General features: G+C 39.2%; 1 protein-coding gene across 1 annotated transcript in view; it reads left to right on the top strand.

Moving 5' to 3' along the window:
- MAN2A1 (mannosidase alpha class 2A member 1) overlaps nucleotides 1–21,384 on the top strand; it is an 89,599-nt gene that overhangs the window by 52,039 nt on the left and 16,176 nt on the right. Inside the window, exons 10-14 of the mRNA XM_042455308.1 lie at nucleotides 2,480–2,665; nucleotides 2,920–3,034; nucleotides 3,905–3,972; nucleotides 19,925–20,090; nucleotides 21,114–21,347. Of these exons, the coding sequence (XP_042311242.1) occupies nucleotides 2,480–2,665; nucleotides 2,920–3,034; nucleotides 3,905–3,972; nucleotides 19,925–20,090; nucleotides 21,114–21,347 (769 nt within the window). The remainder of the gene's footprint in view (nucleotides 1–2,479; nucleotides 2,666–2,919; nucleotides 3,035–3,904; nucleotides 3,973–19,924; nucleotides 20,091–21,113; nucleotides 21,348–21,384) is intronic.

Below are 21,384 nucleotides of genomic sequence, written 5' to 3'. Positions count from 1 at the left end.
GCTGAAGTGTAGCGACCTGGACCTCCAGCTGCTGTACTTTCTCTTCTAAGAGGGCTACCAACTTGCTGGATGTCCCTTGTGGTCTCTTCCAACTCTATGATTCTGACAGGCCAAAATAAAGCTGCTTCTAGTCACTTTAGAGGTATGCTGTTTAAATGCCCTAAGGACTGGAGCACAGCTTTGGTGCAGCTTCTAGCCTCTCAAGATGTGTGTGTCATTTAAGCAGCATACTTCCAAAGTGACCCAAAGCAGCTTTATTTTGGCCTGTCTGTTCAGGCCCTATGTCACACACTCGCAACCTTCAAAGGAGAATGAGGGTAAACCCACTCTGAACAAATCCTGCCAAGAAATCCCTTTGAATGATTCACCTTAAGATCACCAAGATTTGGAAACGACTTGAAGCCACACAGCAATTTATTATTATTTATTAGCTAAATAGGTTTTAGTTTTATCTGAATATCAGTGTTACCTTTAGTTTGCCAGCTACTTCGTTTTTGTACATGTCTGCTGTGGTTTTGGTTACAGAGGTGATGGTGCTCAAAGAAATGCATTAGAATAATGACATAGGACAATGAAATTCAGCTTTGAGCTGTTCCAGTCTTACAAATGACTTCATCTTTGCCCATTTGTCTTCTGCATTGACATTCTTGTTTCTGTCTTGCACTACCACCATGCTCTTGTTTGTAAAGCCAAACTATGACTAAAGATACCTTTTTGTGAAATGCTTTTTCACATGTTGAAAAGAGCAGTCTCCTGGGAATCCTGCCTACCACCCTAAATTGGGGTAGTCTTCCCTCTTCATCTTTTTCTCCTTCCCTGAACAAGAGGGAATAGTGTGAGATTATCAAAAACTGAATTTTTTACTTTAGCTCATAGGGAGGAAATCTGTGGCCCTTTAAATGCTTCTGGACTACAACTTACACATCCCTGACCATTGGCTAGCACTGTTAGAATTCTACTGCCTGGCTTGTTGTTTGGTATTGTACTTCCAGGCTGTGAGTGGGAACTATTTGGGGCCTTAAATGGTCCTGATGAGGTAACAAAAGCATCAGAAGGAACACATCACTGTTGCCTGTCCTCACACCACCAGGACCTCCAGCAGCTACAATTGCTTTGAATTACAGAAATTTGGAGGATTCCTATCCATTTGCATGGTAAAATTTACAATGCACCAGAAACTGCGCAAGGATTGAAACAGGGAAAACTGTTGATGTCACAAATGTTGTTTGTACTGTTTTATTGTTGTTGAAATGTGGCATGTAAATATTCATTACTATGTTCAAGTATATTTTCTTGGCAAAATAGTAAGACCCTACAGTTTTGTACATAGTAAAACTGACCAGTTATTGATATTGTCAATAAATGGGTCTCTCAAGGAGCCATTCTGTCTCCCATGCTTTTTAACATTTACATGAAACCGCTGGGAGAGATCATCCGGAGACATGGGGCGCGGGGTTATCAGTACGCTGATGACACCCAAATAATTTTCTCTATGTCTCCGACTGATGCAGTGACCAGGGATGGCATCTCTCCTCTCGTGGCCTGTCTGGAGTCGGTAATGGGCTGGATGAGGGAAAACAGACTCAGTCTGAATCCAGAGAAAACGGAAGTGCTTGTGATAGGTTCTCCTGGCCCAGGGACGGAGGTGGTTCCACCTGTCCTGAACAGGATCACGCTTCCTGTGAAGGACTCAGTATGCAGTCTCAGGTGGATGCGACAGTCAGGAGCACCTGTTATCAGCTTCGGCTGATACGCCAGCTGAGCCCCTACCTGGACCGGAGGGACCTTGAAACAGTAGTACACGCTCTGGTAACCTCTCGGTTGGATTTCTGCAATGCGCTCTACATGGGGCAACCCTTGTACCATACCCGGAAGCTGCAATTGGTGCAGAATATGGCGGCAAGACTGGTCACTAATACATCTAGGACCAGCCACATAACACCGGTCTTAAAAGACTTACATTGGCTGCCTATTCACTTCCGGGCGCAATACAAGGTGTTGGTTATAACCTATAAAGCCCTAAATGGCTTGGGCCCAGGATACTTAAAGGACCGCCTCTCTCTGTACAATGTGCCCCGCACACTCAGATCCACCGGGCAGCACCTATTAAGAGTTCTGGAGGCTAGATTAGTCAACACCACCAGGAGAGTCTTTTCCACTTCAGCCCCTACCCTCTGGAACTCGCTGCCCATTGAGCTCCGCTCAGCAACCTCCCTGGCCCAATTTAAGAAGGGGTTAAAACGTTCTTTTTCGAGCAGGCCTACCCCTGATTTTTCTCCCTGAATGCCCCCCCCCCCCCCCCCCCGTTAGCAGTTGGTGATCTGGTATAAGTGTTTTTATTGTTCTAATTGTATTGTTTTTATTACGCTGTATTGTATTGTTATATTGTTGTTTACCGCCCTGATGTTTCGAAGGGCGGTATATAAATAAAGCTTTTATTATTATTATTATTATTAAATAAAATCCTCCTTTGTTTCAGGACTGCAGAAATACTTTATTCTTTAGCTCTGGTACAGTCTAAGAAAACTGAGAAAACAAAAGCATTTCCTTCAGCAGATCACTTCATTTTACTAATAGAGGCTAGAAGAAACCTGGGACTTTTCCAACATCATGATGCTATTACAGGAACATCTAAAGACTGGGTAGTTGTGGATTATGGGACTAGGTGAGTGCTTTACATTTCATAAAGCCTCCATAAAATTCTTGGTTTAAGACTGGACTGGAATTATTTGAGGTTTTATTTTGGGCAGGGTACTATAAAATGTTGACATATATTTTTCTCATACTTGTTTTGCAATTAAGCTATTTGATTAATGGCTCATATTAGTTCAACATTCAGTAATTGCTACCTAGTGTTTTAAGATACAGAATGCTTGAAATTAGCCCCCCCAGCGCTACAGTATTTTCTTTTATTCACAGGCTTTTCCATTCTTTAATGAACTTGAAGAAAATCATCACTGATTCTGCTCACATTCTTATTCTAAAGGACCAAGAAATGTACAATTATAATCCATCAACACCATTCCTTACAATGGTGAGTTTCTGAAAATAATTCTTGTCATATGGATGGTACAAGGTTCACAAACGGAGGCCAAAATTATGTTGGTGAAAAGGTTAGCCATTTTAGGTTCCCAATAAGAGATGAATAGAGTGCATTGTACATGGAGAACTATAAGCACTGTGTCACTTTGGTGGCTGAAGAGCTAATGCCAACCAGACTGCATAACATCTTGAAGAAGAAGTAAGAGTGGTGAGAAGAAAGAACCAGCTTCCTTTTGTTGATCAAAAGTAACTCAACCTGACATACAACTAGATTGCTTTCAGCTGGTGGACACATCTGGAGGATTTTGGGTGCCATTACAAAAATGGGTACATTTTTGTTAGGTCAGCCACAAATCACCCATTTCACAGAAGGCAAACAGGCAAGGCTAACAATAAGAAGCCATTCTGGGTAGAATACAAGGGACCTCAGATCTGAAACACAACTACTTTAAATATATAGTTTTCTGTTTCAGTAAAACATCAGTTTCACAGCAATATTAATTACTGAGACTAAGAGGCAAAAAACTGGAATATTTAAAGGAAAATAAATAAATAAATGTAGTCCACACAGAAAACACACACACGTGTGTGTATTCATACAAATATACAGACTTAAATGAACCTTACAAAGAAAATGCATATAAACTTCTCCACATAAAAATCAAGCCCCTCACATATAGCCACTCACCCCCACCAATGTACCTGTAGCATGGTTATATACATGTTGTGAAAAAAGATCAATTGATGTTAGTGAGGGTTGTTCCAGTGGAAATAAGTTTGCATTCTTAGTGAATTATAATATATAATTTTATTTTATGCATTTATTTCTGTAAATAAATGGGACATGTTTTCCAACTGGCAGGATGATTATCAGTCTTCACAAGATTCTTTGCCACACAAGACTGTCATACAACTGAGTAGCCAGCCAAGGTAAATGTTTTTATCCTGAATATATGAAAGTATCAGTAAATGTTACATTATGACAGTACTGTATAAGAATTCAGTTTTTGAAAAACCCAGTCTGGTTCAGGGAGCTATAAATTGTACTGTCATTCAACTGATATTCTAAATGTTTTTATCCTGAATATATGAAAATATCAGTAAATGTTACATGATGACAGTACTGTATAAGAATTCAGAATTTTTAAAACCCAGTCTGGTTCAGGGAGATAGCAAGCAATTTGCAAAAACTTACAAGATAAAAGGAGTACAATTTTAAAAGTAATTGAGTGGGCATTAAAACCTGTCTTTTCAGTGGTGAGAAATCCTGTGGCATGGGATCTGGATGTAGCTCTTGACATAATTTCATTTAAACTTCCAGACAAAATGTGGGACCACTCTTGCTGTAAAGATTCCTTCTGCAAATCATTTCATTGTGTGTGTGTGAGTGAGTGAGTGAGTGAGTGAGTGAGTGAGACAAAGAGATTGAGAAAGAAAGAGAAGGTGACAAAAAAAAGATATGGAGAGATAGAATGCATTATACAGTCCTGCAGTGCTGTAAATTCTTCTCTCACCTAGTACTAGCATGCCCCCAACAAATTATACCCTCCCCCATTTTGAGGAATGTGTACCTTAGCAGAGCAAATGTTACTCATTCTTATAAAGGAAGGAATCTGGATACAGAGCAATTGTGCATGAACAGAGAAATTGTGTGCTTGTATAAAAATTATGTATTGGATTTGATCCTGTTTGTACAGAATAGGGTATCATGAGCTGGATTATCCAACAGCTAGAAGAAAGAGGGCATTTTTGGCCAGTTTCTCCCTTGCAGCCTCCATAGCCTCAAAAATTTGCCATGGGGTGGCAGGGGGAGATAGTCCAGAACAAGTTTCAAAAGAAGGAGCTCTTCCACTAGTGGAGTCAACTGTGGATTCAACCTATTACACATTTTTATTTCACTTGTCAAATTCTGGATTGTAATGGTTTTTTAGCACATTTAGCACAAGAAAATTTACTATAAACATATTATAAAACTGGCAAAATTGTCTTTAGTTGAAGGCTATCCTTAAATCATAATAAATACATACTTGTATTCTTACATGATTGTTGAAGGTCAACTGCAGAACAGTGTCTCTTTATTGATTTTTGCATTTTAGTAAGTCTTAAAGCCATCCTTTTAACACACACACATGCACACATTCATTCATCCATTTATTCATGTTTTATTCATATTTGGTAGCTTTAAGGCTCTGACAATAAAGTAGGCTATAAATCTAGGCCAGAATTCACTTAAGGAGTTGCATCTTCATAAGTGGACTTACGTTTGCAGGAAATAGAATTGAGCAGTTTCACAGTGTTTGTATTTGGGAGGGTCTGCTATTACTTTACTATGTAAGGGAACCAGCAAAGTGAACATTGGCACATTGGGACCCCTGCTAGTGAATGCCAGTGTGCCTCAATAGAGCCCATTGTGCATTGGGGAACTCTTGATGGTGCCATGATATGCATAGTCACAATTCACTAGGAATGCTCCTTATAGCTTCTACTACATAGCTAAGTACGTGTAAAGTAACACTATTTAGATTGCATTATAGAATCATGCCCCCAAAAATATGTACCAGACGTAGATGTGTGTAGTGGAAAATTTTCTGATGCTATATTTTTCCATGGAAAAATTTCCACACCATATCTTTATCTAGCTTTATCCATATTTGTCTGGGGTGTTGTACTGCAGTCAGTCATACTAGATGGGCTAAATATAAGCTATGAACTTCTAGTGATGTTTATAAGTAGACAAGTGCAGATATTCCTAATAACCAGAAGAAGAGACTAACAAATGAGTGCACTGGTAAGCTTGTTAGTATTTTGAAATTTTTTTTGCTTCTCAACAGAAATACAAGACAATATGGGCTATGTTGCTTGCACTCACAGTCTCACATCTATCCTTTAGTGCAGGGGTGGGCAATTGTGTAAGATAGAGGGCCTCATTAGTCCACCCATTGAAGCTGCTTCCTGGAAAGGTTTTTTTCTCCTAATGCCCTCTAGGAACCACAGGCAGGCATTTCCACCATATTTTGGGGGCTTTCTCAGCCATTGTAGCCCAGGAGAAGTGTGTTTGTTTGTTTGTTTTTTACCAACAGGAAGTGAACAGAAGCCACTTTCTATTTCAAAAAAGACTTCTCCAGAGCCTGAATCAATCCAGGGCACCCAAAATGTGATGAAAATGTTTGGAAGATAATTTGAGACCTTCTGGAAGATAATTTGAGAGGATATTTTTTGTAAAAAAAATAATTCACTTATTTTAGCATATGGGAGGCATAGGGTGCCTCCAAATGTAGTGGAAATGCCCTCCCCATCACCTAGTGGTCATTTGGCAAAACAAAATTTGATCCCTTTGGGCCACAAAAACAGCCATGAGCGAGGATTGCATGTGGCCTGTGGGCTGCATTTTGCCTAGCCCTGCTTTAATGAAATAGAATGTTTAACTAGTTGTATTGAATCAGATTTTTTGGGTTTGAAATGAAATGGTAAAACAGTTCAGACAGTGAGTGAGTAAAGCTGAAGGTACTACAGTGAGTCCTTGGTATTTTGTTCCAGGACACACACACATACACACACACACCATGTATACCCAAATCCATGGATGCACAAGTTGCATTATATATTATGTTGTCCCTTATATAAAATGCCAAAAATCAAGGTACATGTTTTGGATATTTATTTATTTATTTCAGACTATTTTCCAGTTGATGGATATGGAGGTCTTATAGATGTGCTTCACTTTAGTGCACTTCTCTAATACAGTGCTTTTTAGTTTTACAGTAGTGTCATTTTGGTACTGTACTCAGTCTGTTTACAGCATTTGTGCACTTCATGCATGTATCGGTGTTGTATGCTGGCATTATTTAATTGATTACTTTTGCATCATTTTTAGTCCTAGAACTATAGCATACTTAGTAAATTATAGTGGAAATATATTTTTAGGCTTTTAAATGCATTTTCAGGTGGGGAAAAAAAGGCTGTGATTTGCTTTAAGATGATACTCACTTTACAGCAGTGGGCTGGAATCTGACCCACATATTAGCAAGGTATGCCTATATTTCAACAAAATATAAGATATAGCAAGTACAGCTCTCTTTAGAATGTGTTCTGGAGGAGAATCATAGAGTTGGAAGAGACCACAAGGGTCATCTAGTCCAAAATAGTTTTATTTCATCTCCCATCCAAGTACTAACCAGGCCCAACCCTGCTTAGCTTCCGAGATCAGACGAGATCGGGCGTGTTCATGGTGGTATGGCCGTAGTGTTATTTCAAGTACAGTAATTTTTTGGTTAGGTATAAGGTAAGTATATGATAATTCTGTTTACATTATTACAAATATTCAAATAAATTAATTTCCACATAAAGCTTTTAATGTGTCTGAATGTAACTATGAAACCATGTGCTAATTCACACAGTCATATTTAGTTCTTTTTTTTTCCTCTGTAAACCCTACATCACTGACCATGCCACATTTGAGAGTATAGTCTCTAAATCTTGGGGACTCAGATGATTCAGCAATGTCTTTGTTTAACTCCACTCTTTCTTCAACTCTTAACAGCTTTGCTCCTGTATCTGTATGCGTGTCTTTCCTCAGCCCTGGCTTACCCCCATTGTTAGGTTTCTCTGGTCCTGTCTCGAGTGGCCAAACGTCTTTGGAAAAAGTCCAGGGAGTGGGCTGATTTTATTCATTACAAATTTGTTCTTTCTTCCTTTTCACACACCCTGTCCATGGCAAAACAGAATTATAATAAATCATTGATCTGCGCCAGTGAGAGCCACCCACAATGTTTGGTCCCAACCTTCAACACTTTGCTTAAACCTCCCTCTGCTCCTGTCTCTTCATCATTCTCTCTTGATGATTTCGCTAACTATTTCATCTCCAAGATTACCACTATTCGCTCTGAGATAGTCCCTCCTGATTTTTCTTCTACTGCTAATCTTCTATCACCCTTGCCTAAAAAATTTACTGTGTTTCCTCTTGTTTCTCTGGATGAAATCTCTACGCTGCTGAACTCTTCCAAACCTGCAACTTGTTCTCTTGATCCAATTCCTACTTGTCTTCTAATCTCTATACCTTCCTCTTTTCTGCCCTCGCTTCTCTATATCTTTAATCTCTCTCTCTCTCTCTCCGGGTTCTTTCCCTTCAGTCTTTAAACATGCTTTAATTTCCCCTATTCCTAAAAAAAACCCTTCTCTTGACCCCTTTTCTTTGTCTAGCTATCGCTCGATTTCTCTTCCTTTTCCTTCTAAGGTTTGGAACGAGCCGTTTATTCTCACTGTCTTGAGTTTCTTAAAGCCAACTCCATTCTTGATCCCTTTCAGTCTGGTTTCTGCCCACGGCATTCTACAGAGACGGCTCTCACTAAGATCTCAGATTATCTTTTTCGGGCCAAGGCTAATAGCCTTTCCTCTGTTCTTGTTCTTCTTGATTTGTCTGCAGCCTTTAACATGTGTTCCGGAGGAGATCACTGTCTTCTAGTTGATATACTTTCTGACCTTGGGTTCTTGGACTCTGTTCTTGACTGGTTTAGATCTTATTTGTCAGATCAGCAGTGGTCACAGGTGGTCAGGCCTCGTCTTCTGTTCCCTTATCTCTTGGAGTTCCTCAGGGCTCTGTTTTGGGTCCCCTTTTGTTTTCTCTCTACACATTGTCCCTAGGAAAACTCATTAGTTCTTTTGGCTTTTCCTATCATTTGTACGCCAGTGTCACTCAGCTGTATCTTTCCACCCCGACCTTTCTCCAGGTCTTTAACAGCAAGTTTCATCTTGTCTTACAGCTGTCTCTCAGTGGATGTGGCATTGGCGCTTGAAGCTCAATATGTCCAAAACGGAGCTTTTCGTTTTCCCACCTAAGTCTGCTCTTCAATACTCCTTTTCTGTTTCTGTGGATGACATTTCTATTTGACCAGTCCAGGAAGCCCGTAGTCTTGGTTTCATTTTTTATTCTTCTTTGTCATGTATCCCCTAGATCCAGACCACAGCTAAGGCATGTAGATTCTTTCTCTACAATATTGCCAAAATCTGACCATTTCTATCTGCCTCTACTGCCAAGATTCTGGTCCATGCCCTAGTGGTATCACGAATTGATTTATGTAACCTGCTTCTGGCTGGGCTTCCTCTTTCTCACTTCCGTCCTTTAATTTCAGCTGCACGCATTATTACATCCGCCCACTGCTTTGACCATATCTCTCCTTTATTGTCATCCCTTCACTGCCTCCCCCTCCCTTTCCATATTCAGTGTAAGCTTCTGCTGTTGATTTTTGAACCCCGGCATGGGCTGGCCCCTCCTTATTTATCAGACCTTCCTTCTCCTCACCTTCCCACCCATGTCCTCCGTTCTAGTTGTCAAGGTCTGCTTTCTCAGCCTAGGATTTCCACTGCCTTGTCTCAGCTTCGTTCCTTTTCACTTGCTGCCCCTTGCTCCTGGAACCTCCTTCCCCCATGAGCAAGGACCATCACTTCTTTAACCTGTTTCAAAACTGAGTTGAAGACCATCCTGTTCAGGGAAGCATTCCTAGGCATTGCGTGACTATTATTTGTTACTTGATGTTTTTAATTTGTTGCCTGCCTTATTTTATTGAACCCCTTCCTGTATTGTTATCTATTATTTATATGTATTATGCTATTATTTCTTAGAATATATGCCATGGGCAGGTTTACTTTTATATATTTTACTGTTTATATGTACGGTGCTTTGTAAATCTACAGCACTATATAAATAAATAATAATAATAATAATACAGTAGTCTGAAAAGCTGTTGCAAGATGCAGACACAAAGAGGAAACGGATATAACATGGTGCAAGTTACTCAGCACACAAGTATTTTATCTGTTGTGAAATAGTTACAGCGTTGTGTCAACGCTAAGGGAAAACATTCTTTATTTTAAAAAATCTAATGACTACTAATAGTGAAAATTCTTACTAATTCAGAATTTAATTGATTTATAGCAGAATGTGTACAAATATCTTTCAATCTTAATGGTGAACAATATATTACCAGTGTAACTTTTGAAAAAAAGGATTTGATACTTGGTTATTGCAGTGTTTCAGTAGAATTTTCACTGATGCAGTTGGTTTTGTGTTAGACTAGATGATATCAAGGACAAAAGTGCAAAGTAGTAGCATCACAGATGTCTTATTTATCTAGATAATATTTAAGTTAATATTTATACATTACAATTGCTTTGGAGATAACCATGTTATTCAGTCATTAATTGCATGGTTCTCTCCAGCAAAATTTAGAAATAAGTATAAGAGCCAGCATGGCATAGTGGTTTGAGTGTTGGATTATGACATTGGAGACCAGGGTTCGATTCCCAGCTTGGCCATAATAGTTTATTTTTATAGTACACTGAATGGAGCCTCTATAGCTCTCATTTCTAGCCATTTCTACTATGAACCCTCTATAGCTCTCATTTCTAGCCAGTAGTACTTCACTTCACTTTCTTTAGCTGCCTGTCCTGTGATGAGATGGGTACTTTTGATAGCCTCATCATAGAATCATAGAGTTGGAAGAGACCATAAGGACCATCTAGTCCAACCCATTGCCATACAGGAAATCACAATCAAAGCATCCCTGACAGATGGCCATCCAGCCTCTGCTTAAGGACCTCCAAAAAAGGAGACTCCACCACACTCCGAGAAAATGTGTTCGACTGTTGAACAGCTCTTACAATCAAAAAGTCCTAATGTTAAGGTGGAATCTCTTTTCCTGTAGCTTGCATCCATTGTTCCATATTTTAGTCTCTGGAGCAGCAGAAAACAAGCTTGCTCCCTCCTTAGTGTGACATCCTTCAAATACTTAAACAGAGCTATCATATCACATTTTAACCGTCTCTTTTTCAGGCTAAACATACCCAGCTCCCTAAGTCTTTCCTCATAAGGCACGGTTTCCAGGCCTTTCACTATTTTGGTGGCCCTCCTTTGGACACACACCAATTTGTCAACATCCTTTTTGAATTGTGGTGCCCAGAACTGAATGCAGTATTCCAGGTGAGGCCTGACTAAGGCAGAATAGAGTGGCACTATTACTTCCCTTGATCTAGAGTTAGACACTATACTTCTATTGATGCAGCCTAAAATTGCATTGACTTTTTAGCTGCCGCATCACACTGTTGACTCATGTTCAACTTGTGGTCTACTATGACTCCTAGATCCCTTTCACACGTAGTCTCCTTAAACCAGGTGTCCCCCATCAGCAAGGGTCACCCCACCCCACACTTGCTTTTTCTCTTTCTCTCTCTCTTTTGGTGGACAATGAAGTAATGAAGGGAATAGAACAGAAGCATTTAGCATTGTTTTGCTGTAGCTATCTAAGGAATCAGCAAAGAATTCAAGGACTTTGTTCTCTATGTGATCATAGGTTTTCAAAATAAATTGAGAGAGACTCAATAGGCTGCAAGTCACAATCCATTATTATAGAGCATTTGAGAAGGTCATGGATTGAGACTATGGACTTCATACATTTAGTTTCAAAAGATAAAACATTTAGGATTTACTATCTTGCAGAATTATTTGGACAAACAGATCAGAGCTAATGACTCTGAGAAGTATAGGGTGTGAAATCAACTTCAGGTTAGCTGTTTCCCTTTTCACATCTGTTCAAGAATAAGTGCTAGGTTTCTTTTGTTGTGGTGATGAATATTGTTGTGGTGAATATTAACATAGTCTTTGGTTCTTTTCTCATGACTGTTACGGCTATAGACTCAAGAATACATTTGGGGAAACTGACAGTATATTGGAAACTGTGAAAAGCTGATGGAGGAATGTATTATATGCAATTACTAGGCTTGGAAGTTTTGTAATAATTTGTACATTTTGGTTTTAAATTCTTGTATGTTTTTGACAGGCAATTATAAAATTTAAAAATGTTACATGTTGCTAAAACAAGTGTATTTAATAATGTAAATGCTATGTGCCCTTGTGGGCTAGGAGGCGATACAGAAATGCTTTAAATAAGTGAATACTTTAAATAAGCGAATTCATAAATAAAAATCAGATGTCACAAGTACTTCCATATATTTTCACAGTAATCCCCAGAACACCACTTTTAATAATAATAATAAAATTTTATTTATACCCCGCCCTTCCAAATAGATCAGGGCGGCTTACAAAATGCATACTTGTCCAGACAGGGAAGCCCAAGCAGAGAGAGAGTGGTTTGTTTATGGACCCAACAGTATGCTCATGACTGAGCTGAGAGTGAAGGAAAGAGCTTCCAAAGTATTTGTCAATGCTTTACAGGTTGTAGGAGGAAACTCTGAATCAGCTGTGAAAACTTAATCACAACAAAGATTCAACCCAGATTTTACCTGGATTATTTTCACAGTCTGAATAACCCCTTAAGTGATCTCACCAAGTTTTTGGGGGCAGGGGCCTTTTAAAAATCCATACTGTAAAGAAAACTGTTGTACTGCTGTATTTGCTATTGTTCATTTGCCATACATTTTGTGAAACTGTCCTGCATGAGTCAAGTATGATTTTGAAAAATGTTAACGATCTGCCTGTGCATATTCAGAAAGCCGGAAGAAGTTATGTGTTATCACTGAAGGTGTTAACACTGCTTTGCAAGGTCCAGTGCAAGCTTAATGTAGTTTTCTTTTATCTGTTAGCAACTTGTCTGACACTCTGTCCACTAGGGTTACCATACATCTTCTTTTCCCAAATGTGTCCTGTTTTTCAAAGCTACAATTTCTGGTCGGGCAGATTTTTTTAAATATTGAAGGATTTTTAAAAATGTCATTTTCTGCTTCACCTCCTGCCCAGCGATGCTGCCTTATCACCAGTTCTCCTACTTGATCAAGAGCTTTTGATAGAAGAAGGGATGGAGGTCAGCCCAGTGGAGAACTCAAAAAGAGAAACAGTGCTTGGGGGCAAGGAGGGAAGAGAGACCAAACCTGGGACATGGCAAGCAGGGGAGTGAGGCAGCTGAGGAATCCTCCAGCTGTGGGGGCAGTGGAATAGGATGGCTTGGTGGAGTGGTGAGGTGGGGAAAGACCTCTGAATGAAGGTTAGGAATATTTCCAGTAGCAATTATCACAGCTTGTGGAATGTGATATTTAACGTGGGGGATGCCATGGCAATCAGTAGTTTGAAGTACAGTCACCTTTCCAAGTCTGCGGACCTGAGATCTGAGGACTTGAAAATCCACAGAAGGGTGACCACCATTAACATTAATGGGGCGCACGCCCGTGGCATGCTCCCCATTCAAGCCTATGGGGCTTGAATATGCATGAGTTTTGGAACTTGCGGGGGCGGTCTGAAACGGATCCCCCTGCGAGTTCCAAGGGCCAACTGGAGTTGATAAATATGACCTCTTCTTTACTTTTCAAAATACAGTATCTTGGTATGAATGGTAAGTAATGCTTTTCATCTCAAGAGGTTAAAATTTTGGTGCTTAACTATTTCTGGAAAGCATTCTTAGGACATTTTTTTTTTTTAAAAAAACAACCCTCTTTTATGTGTGTGGGAGAGAGAGATCAATACAGCGGATTTCACCAGTTTTTTAAACTATCTTATCACTCACAATTTCCTTGCACTATTAAGATTTCATAAAAAGTGATTATGTTTTTGGCAGTGTAGGTCCTAATAGAGGCAGTCACCAATTTAGTGCACACCCTTTAAAACTCAGGTACTTAGCCGGGTGAATTCTTTTTCACGGAACAGTGGAATGTGGCTGTGAGAGTCAGGTACAGCTGAGCAGTGGTAGGAAGAGATTGGCATCTTGCAGAGCACTTTAATGATGGAGTAGGCCATGCCTCATTTCTAGTTCTGAGGTACAAATGTTCTGACTGGAAATTTTTTTCTTCAGGGTCTTTCTGGCTGATCGAAACAGGAGAGCAATTTTAAATTTTTGAAGGAAGAAATCAATTCCAGCAGTAGACCCAGAGGCAGTGCCACAAAGAAGTGCTCTAAATGGTGAGAGCAGCACAGCTGCCTATTGCCTCTGAAACAGAGGTAGTTGTTCAGTTTCTTCAAGTTCTTGTCTTAAAAGTCCAGTTTCAATGGGACCTTTTAGATGGTACCAAAACGTCCTTCAGTAAATCTGCCTCTGTGCTTTTCTTTTAGTTTGGTTCTATCTAGCATTTGTTTTCCACATGGGTGGATGTTGTTCTGTGCTGCATTGTATGGGTCGTTTTGTGAGTGTGATGTCTTGATTATTGTAGATATCTACTGTACTGTGTTAATAAATGACATAATATTTAACTGGCAGAACTGATGCTTTGCTTTAAAAAGGTACAGCAGCTCTGTATTAGTCACATTTGTAATGTCCATATGGTTGTATATCTGCAGTATTTTCCTGGATGCTCCTCATGTGTGTCTTGTAGCTTAGTAGAGGTCTTCCCCATAATGGTGCAAAATTTCAAATCTCGACTAGTTTTCAAATACAAATTCTCTCTGTTTATTATTATGTATTCCTCTAGTTCACTTCCATTTCCCTTTGTTCCCTAGTCCTGTTATATTAAGAGCTTGATTTTGGTGGAATTTAATTTTTATTTTAATATAAATATAAATATAATTTAGCTTTTTTCATACCTTCCTACTTCCCCTGCCAGTCAGACAATGACTTGGTAGGAGAGGATATTCTTTACATTTCATGTTGTGCTTCATCTTTGTTTCATCCGCACAAAACATTTACATCTTCTCTTTTAAGAAAATATGACTGTTTCTGATACATGCATGAATTGCACATATTCTGTGTGGCAGACATTAAACTCCTCCAGTTTGGATGAGTTTATTTATTTTCTCTTTTTGTTTCCCTTTTCATCAGTGTTGGGATTAAAATAACTGTATTGAAAGGACCAGGGTGGTCTAGTGGTTTGAGTGTTGGATTAGGACATTAGGAGACCAGGAATGGGTGACCTTGGGCAAGTCACACTTTCTCAGCCTCAGAGGAAGGTAAGGGCAAAAACCCCTCTGAACCAATTGTGCCAAGAAAACCCCATGATAGCTTGGCCTTAGGTTCGCAATAAATTGGAAATTACTTGAAGTCAGCAGCAGTAACAACAACAACATTGAAAGACACATCTGAATATTGAGATGATATGGATTGAAATTTCTATTGTAAATCCATTCTGTGTATTCTAAAGATTAGAGTTGTCCCTCCATTCTTTGTAAAGCAACAAGAATATAAATAACACAATACTGTATACATTATAGAATTATAACCCAAACGATATAGATAGCCTTTTGTAAGTTGTTTGCATGCTATTTGCACAGAAGGTAACAAAATTACACTGTTCTGCAACCATATATTGAAAAATAATTACATATTAAGATTTGCTCATCTAGAAAGATTAATAAAGATTAATAATTTATATCAGTCATGAACTGTTAAATTGCAAGGCATATGCCACACAGTTTTTTACTATCTATGTACAGGTGGAAAGTTCTGTACTTGAATACACAGTCGGCCCTTCTTATACACAGATTTTTTATACACGGATTCAAGCATACACGGTTTGAAAATGTTCAAAAAAGTATAAATTTCAAAAATCAAACCTTGATTTTCCATTTTTTATAAGGGACACCATTTTGCTATGTCATTATATTTAATGGGACTTGAGCATACACGGATTTTGTTATACACAGGGGCTCTTGGAACCAAACCCCAGCGTATAACAATGGTCCACTGCATGGGGTCTGTTATACAAATACTTGAAAAGATAACAGAGTAGAATAACTTTATGTAGGTCTCTTTCCTAAATATGTGAAGACCTCTTTGTTGACATTTTACATTAGCTTAATGATTAACAAAACCAAAGCCAAGCAAAGAGCATGCTGGAAAGTTTCCACAGTCTTAACAAAAGTCCTAGAATTGCTTTTGTTTTGCAAGTCATCAGTTCTGACTCTGAATCCCCACTATGCATTGCCAGCCCTTGTAGATTTTCTCTGTGTTTTTTTTCCTGGTTTTTTCCTATATTGTCTCTTATTCCTCCCAAAGTCAGAGGCACAGTTCATAGTAAAAGCCATTAAATATAGGCCCAGAACACACGGGCCAAATGAAGCAGCTTACAGCTGCTTTGGAGGCATGCTGATTAGACAACGCATGCCTCCAAAGTCGCCAGAAGCCATACCAAGGCACTGTACAGACCAGCAAAAGCGCCGGCCTGCATGCTCACTAGGGTTGCCTTGGGGTGCTGCTTATATATGCCCCACAACCCTAGTATGTAATCTGTACGTCAAAGTGGTGGTGCCCAGTACACATGGGCACCACCATTTTGACGTGGCGGATGCTTAGCGTCCACATGTCCCAGCGCCATTGGCGCATTGCGGCGTCACAATGGCACCGCGTAAAGAACCCGATTTTTAAGGGTTTTTTTTTTGCTCCGCGGGGAAGCCCCATGGTCTAGAGGCTGCAGCTTCCCCATGGAGCAAACTAGGGTGGCGGGAGACCGCCCGCTTTGGGCAGTCTGTATCCTGCCCCAGGCTGTTCTCCATTTCTTTGGACTGGAGCAAATGGGGGCCAAGATAGTTCGGTTCCTGCAAGCACCAGTCGGCCCCAGTGAGCACTTTCTACGTTGAGAGCGGACTGTGTGGTGGGTGGACTTCGGACCCACTTCTGGCTGGAGCGGACTTGAGCTGCTCTTTCCCACCCATCTGTTCTGTCCTTAGTCTCAGGACTCCACAGATCTACTGCAGTACAGTGGTACCTCGGGATACGAAATACCCAGGTTACGAAATTTTCGGGATACGAAAAAATCCCATAGGGAATTATTGTTTCGGGTTACGAATGTTTTTTCGGGTTACGAAAAAACTTTTGGTGCTTTTTTCGGCTTTTTCGCACGGAATCGCGGCTTTTCCCCATTAGCGCCTATGGCAATTCGGCTTACGAAGGCTTTTCGGGTTACGAAAGCGGCCGCGTTACGAATTAATTTCGTAACCCGAGGCACCACTGTACTGATACAGTTTCCCAGTAGTATTCCATTTATGTAAGTGAAGCCCACTCCAGGATGCTTGGAATACAAACGTTTGTTGTTTTTTTTAAAACTATCAGGAGCTTCCTTGGCAGATTCTGAAGATGACTTTTTAATGAGGAAATGCTGAGGGGGGAATAGAAGATTTTATAGGAGAAAAAGAGTGATGAAATTCCCAGACAGCGAAACAGCCACAACACCTCCCACATTATGGTCCCGTTATGTGTATTCACAACTTGTTAGATAACATTTTCTAACTAAAGGAATAGGCATTCCATGTAAAATGCTCTGGATTCCCCCGGAAACACTGGATTATTGGCAGCATTTTTGTTCCAGATTTAGTGAGCATGCATGATATAACTTTGCCAGTATGTGCTGTTATACATTTAGCGAGCCTGAAACCTTAATGTCTTTGACTCACTGCTCATAAAACCAGTGAAAGATTTTCTTCGTTGATGAGCCTGAATAAAGTATGTCAGTATATTTCACCAGAAATACATGAATCAGTACTTTTTAACTTGCCGTTTCTCTCTATATTTATTGGATCAGTTTTAGTGTGGCACAAAATAAATCATGAATGCTAAGTTTCAGGTCATTAGCTCTCTCTCTCTCTCTCTCTTTTAATAAGCAATGGAATTTTAAAGGAGTAATGGTGGAATTTATTTATTTTTGCAACTTGCTTTAACTGGAGGCACACTATGATATCTCTTTAATATCCATCTTCACTCAATTACTAGAGCAAATTTCAAACAAATAGTAATATTTACACATTTAGCAATTTAAATTTCATTGTTTTACTGGGGTGATTTTAAAGGTAGGAACTGATCAGAGAGTGGACTAAGTTGCTTTTATTTTTTATGTATATATCAATTACTTTCAACATATTGCCTTTTAGAAATACAGATTTTTTTTAAAAATGGTGTGTTGAGTGTATCTCCATTGACCAATGTAGCTTACATTTGTTCATGTAAGAATTTACAAAAAATTGTGAAGTTGAAAGCTTTCATCACCGGCATCCATAGTTTTTTGTGGGTTTTTCAGGCTATGTGGCCATGTTCTAGAAGAGTTTATTCCTGATGTTTCGCCAGCATCTGTGCCAGGCATCTTCAGAGAATGCTTGCCTGAAAAGGAGTTGGATATATATACTGTGTGAACCTGGGAAGGCAGGAGTGATTTGAATGTGTCTTCTTCTGTTGCTAATGGCAGCCTCTGGGTGGGAGGCTATGCAAAAGAGGATTAGTCTCTGTTTGATTAGTGCTCATTGTCTGCTGGGAAGCCCCTGACCCTGGGAGATTTCCCATTTGCATTTGTTGAGTCTTTATCTTGCTATTTTTCAGGACTTGTAGCCAAACCTTGTTTACTTTAAGGGTTTCCTCTTTCCTGTCGAAATGGTCCAGGTGTTTGTGGATTTCAATGGCTTCCCTGTGCATCCTGACATGGTAGTTGTTGGCATGGTCCAGAATTTCAGTGTTTTCAAACAGTATTTTATGCCCAGGATGGTTTGTAACATGTTCTGCTACTGCTGCTTTTTCTGGCTGGCCCAGTCTGCAGTGTCTCTCGTGTTCCTTGATTCTTGTTTGCACACTGCGTTTGGTGGTCCCTATGTAGACTTGTCCGCAGCTGCATGGCATGCAGTAAACTCCTGCGGCTGTGACAGGGTCTCTCTGGTTCTTGGCTGGGCGAAGCATTTGCTGGATTTTCTTCGTCAGTTTGTAAACCATTTGAAGGTACTGTTTCCTCAGATATCAGAAGGGCTGCCAGACCTAGAAAAACCCAGAGGAGGGAAGACAAACAGGGAAGGCATTTTTACCATGCATCAAAGGAGTCACAGACAGAATAGGGAAACTGGTGAGGAAACACAACAAGGCAAGCATTCTCTGAAGATGCCAGCCACAGATGCTGGTAAAACATCAGGAATAAACTCTTCTTGAACATGGCCATCTAGCCCGAAAAACCCACAAAAAATTACAAAAAAGTATCTCAGGGCCTGAACAGACAGGCCAAAATAAAGGTGCTTTGGGTCACTTTGGATGTATGCTGTTTAAATGATGCATGTGTCCTAAGAGGCCAGAAGCCACGCCAAAGCCACACTCCAGTCCTAAGGTCTGGAGCGCAACTTTGACGTAGCTTTTGGCCTCTTAGGACGCATATATCATTTAAATAGCATACCTCCAAAGTGACCCGAAGCAGCTTTATTTTGGCCTGTCTGTTCAGGCCCTCAGTAACTTAAACTAGTACTACAGTATTACTGTAGGCATAGGAACGGAAACTGTTAAACTATGTTCCTTTGTGAATTTTTCTAATATGTGTGAATATACATTTTTGGAGATGTCTGTGATGTTTCATGCAATATTTTTGGTAATTGCACTAAAGAAGTGGTGTATCAGTAGACAGATTGTTATTTCAGTGGTATTCTAAAGCAAAGGAATAACATCTATAGAAGCAGTTGTATTGTAGGTTTTGTTTGCTATTAGCTATAGTACTATCTCACTATTAGCTATAGTACTATTAGCTATAAATAATATAAAAATAGTATGTTGGACCTGAAGAAGCTTTTTCTGATGTAGGAAACACATCTGCATCCTACCAAAGCTAATAAAAGACTTCCTTTTAAAAAACAACAACCCTGCAGTGTTGCTTGGGCTTTTAAGAAAACTTAAAAATACCTTTGCATTGGGTAACATGTATCTTGAGGCTTTAAAAAATCACCACATTTGTATTCAGATAATAGATTTGCCTTGAGTATGAAATTTGTCAAGAACTTTTCCGCAGTATATTCCCCCCTCCCCCCTGAAGCATATAAGCACCAGCGTCTTCTTGAAGAACACAGTACAGTAAACATAGGTTATACTGTCTTTTTAATGTTTTCTTCATATGCACATATTTTAGACAGTTACCTACCTGTATAATTTATTTTAGGTAACATAGAAATCTTTGGTCAAGTTACTTAGTTTTTGTAAAGATCTGGCAATGTTTCTTGCAGGTACCTTTTGATTTATAATCCTACAGAACAAGACCATTCGTCAGTGGTTTCAGTCTATGTGAACACACCCAGAGTTAAAGTCCTGTCTCCTTCTGGAAGACCTGTTGTGGTTCAACTTAGTGCAGTGTGGGATGGAACTGCTAAAATATCATATGATGCATTTCAGGCAAGTTATTTGTAATATATCATCTGTGAGCATGTATTGGGCACATGTATCAATATTTCTTACTTGGGAAGTGGTAGAAGTTTGCTAGGCAAAAATTCTGCCATCAGTTCACTTCTGATGTTGGAGGCTTCCTGTAAACATTGTAGTTACAAATTTGTTTTTGATCATATTTCTTTTTCAAACAGAAACTCCGTTGTTTCAGTTCTGCATGTGTGCATGTTACTTCTTGAGTGTAGTAAGGCTTCCAAGTAAATGTGTATGTTAGAGCATGTAACATTTTCCTAAACTTGCAAACTAAAAAGTTTATTTCAGTAACTGATAAAAGTTATCGAAGGGATGCAGTAGTTTGAGAGTGTGAAAATAACTGTGTTCTTGATTTCCCTTTGCATTTGCTGATTGAAGTATGAGTGTGCAGTCTTAATTCCACACTGGATAAACTGTTAGGCAGGATAATAATAACTGAAGACTCCTGACTATTTGCATGTTCTGGTGATGTGTGTGTTCATTTACCTCTCACATGATGCTGCCTTATAGCAAATAATTGTGATGTATTTAGCCTTGAAAGTTACCAAGTACCAGAGTACATACAAGCATTAAACCATCAGTGGCTTATACATTCAAAATATTTCGAGTTTGATTCTCTGTTCATATTTCTGAATGAGTTGATCAAACCTAATTTAATTAAATCTATTACCATTGTATTTCTCATAGTAGAGAAGTAACAAAGAGATATCATTGTACATGAAGAAAAAGCAATTTATTTGAAGAATATCTGCTATAGTTAATATTCTGAACTCAGTATACTTTATGAAAAGTTTTGTATGTAGCAAAATTGAAAGAATACTGCAAATATAAGAAATAGCTCTTTTGAATAATAGTGTTTTCGTGTCTGTTAGCTTTAATTAGAAAATAAGTTCTAATGCTGAGTTTGAGTCTCATTATGAGATGAGGAAAGAAATTGTTAATATTTTGAGTCCATTCTTGATATTGCAAGGATAACATTTTCTTTCCTGCTCCCAACAGATCTCTTTCTTGGCTCATATACCACCTTTAGGTTTTGGAGTTTATCAGCTTCTTGAGGGACAAGGTTCAGAAACTGTATTGGCTGATTATAATCTCTATCATAATGATAAAGCTAAAGCAATCAAGCCATACAGAATTTTCAATGTTAAAGAGATACAGAATGCTTTGGATGAGATCATGTTAGAAAACACTTACATGAAAATCTGGTTCTCTGGCAATTCTGGACTAATTGAGGTATGTATATTAGCTACTTGATGATATTTGATAATGA

Source organism: Sceloporus undulatus, chromosome 2 (assembly GCF_019175285.1).
Source record: "Sceloporus undulatus isolate JIND9_A2432 ecotype Alabama chromosome 2, SceUnd_v1.1, whole genome shotgun sequence".
In the NCBI taxonomy this organism is placed as follows: Eukaryota; Metazoa; Chordata; class Lepidosauria; order Squamata; family Phrynosomatidae; genus Sceloporus; species Sceloporus undulatus.
The sequence above is the reverse complement of the archived record's forward strand: the minus strand, read 5'-3'. Positions and strand labels throughout refer to the sequence as shown.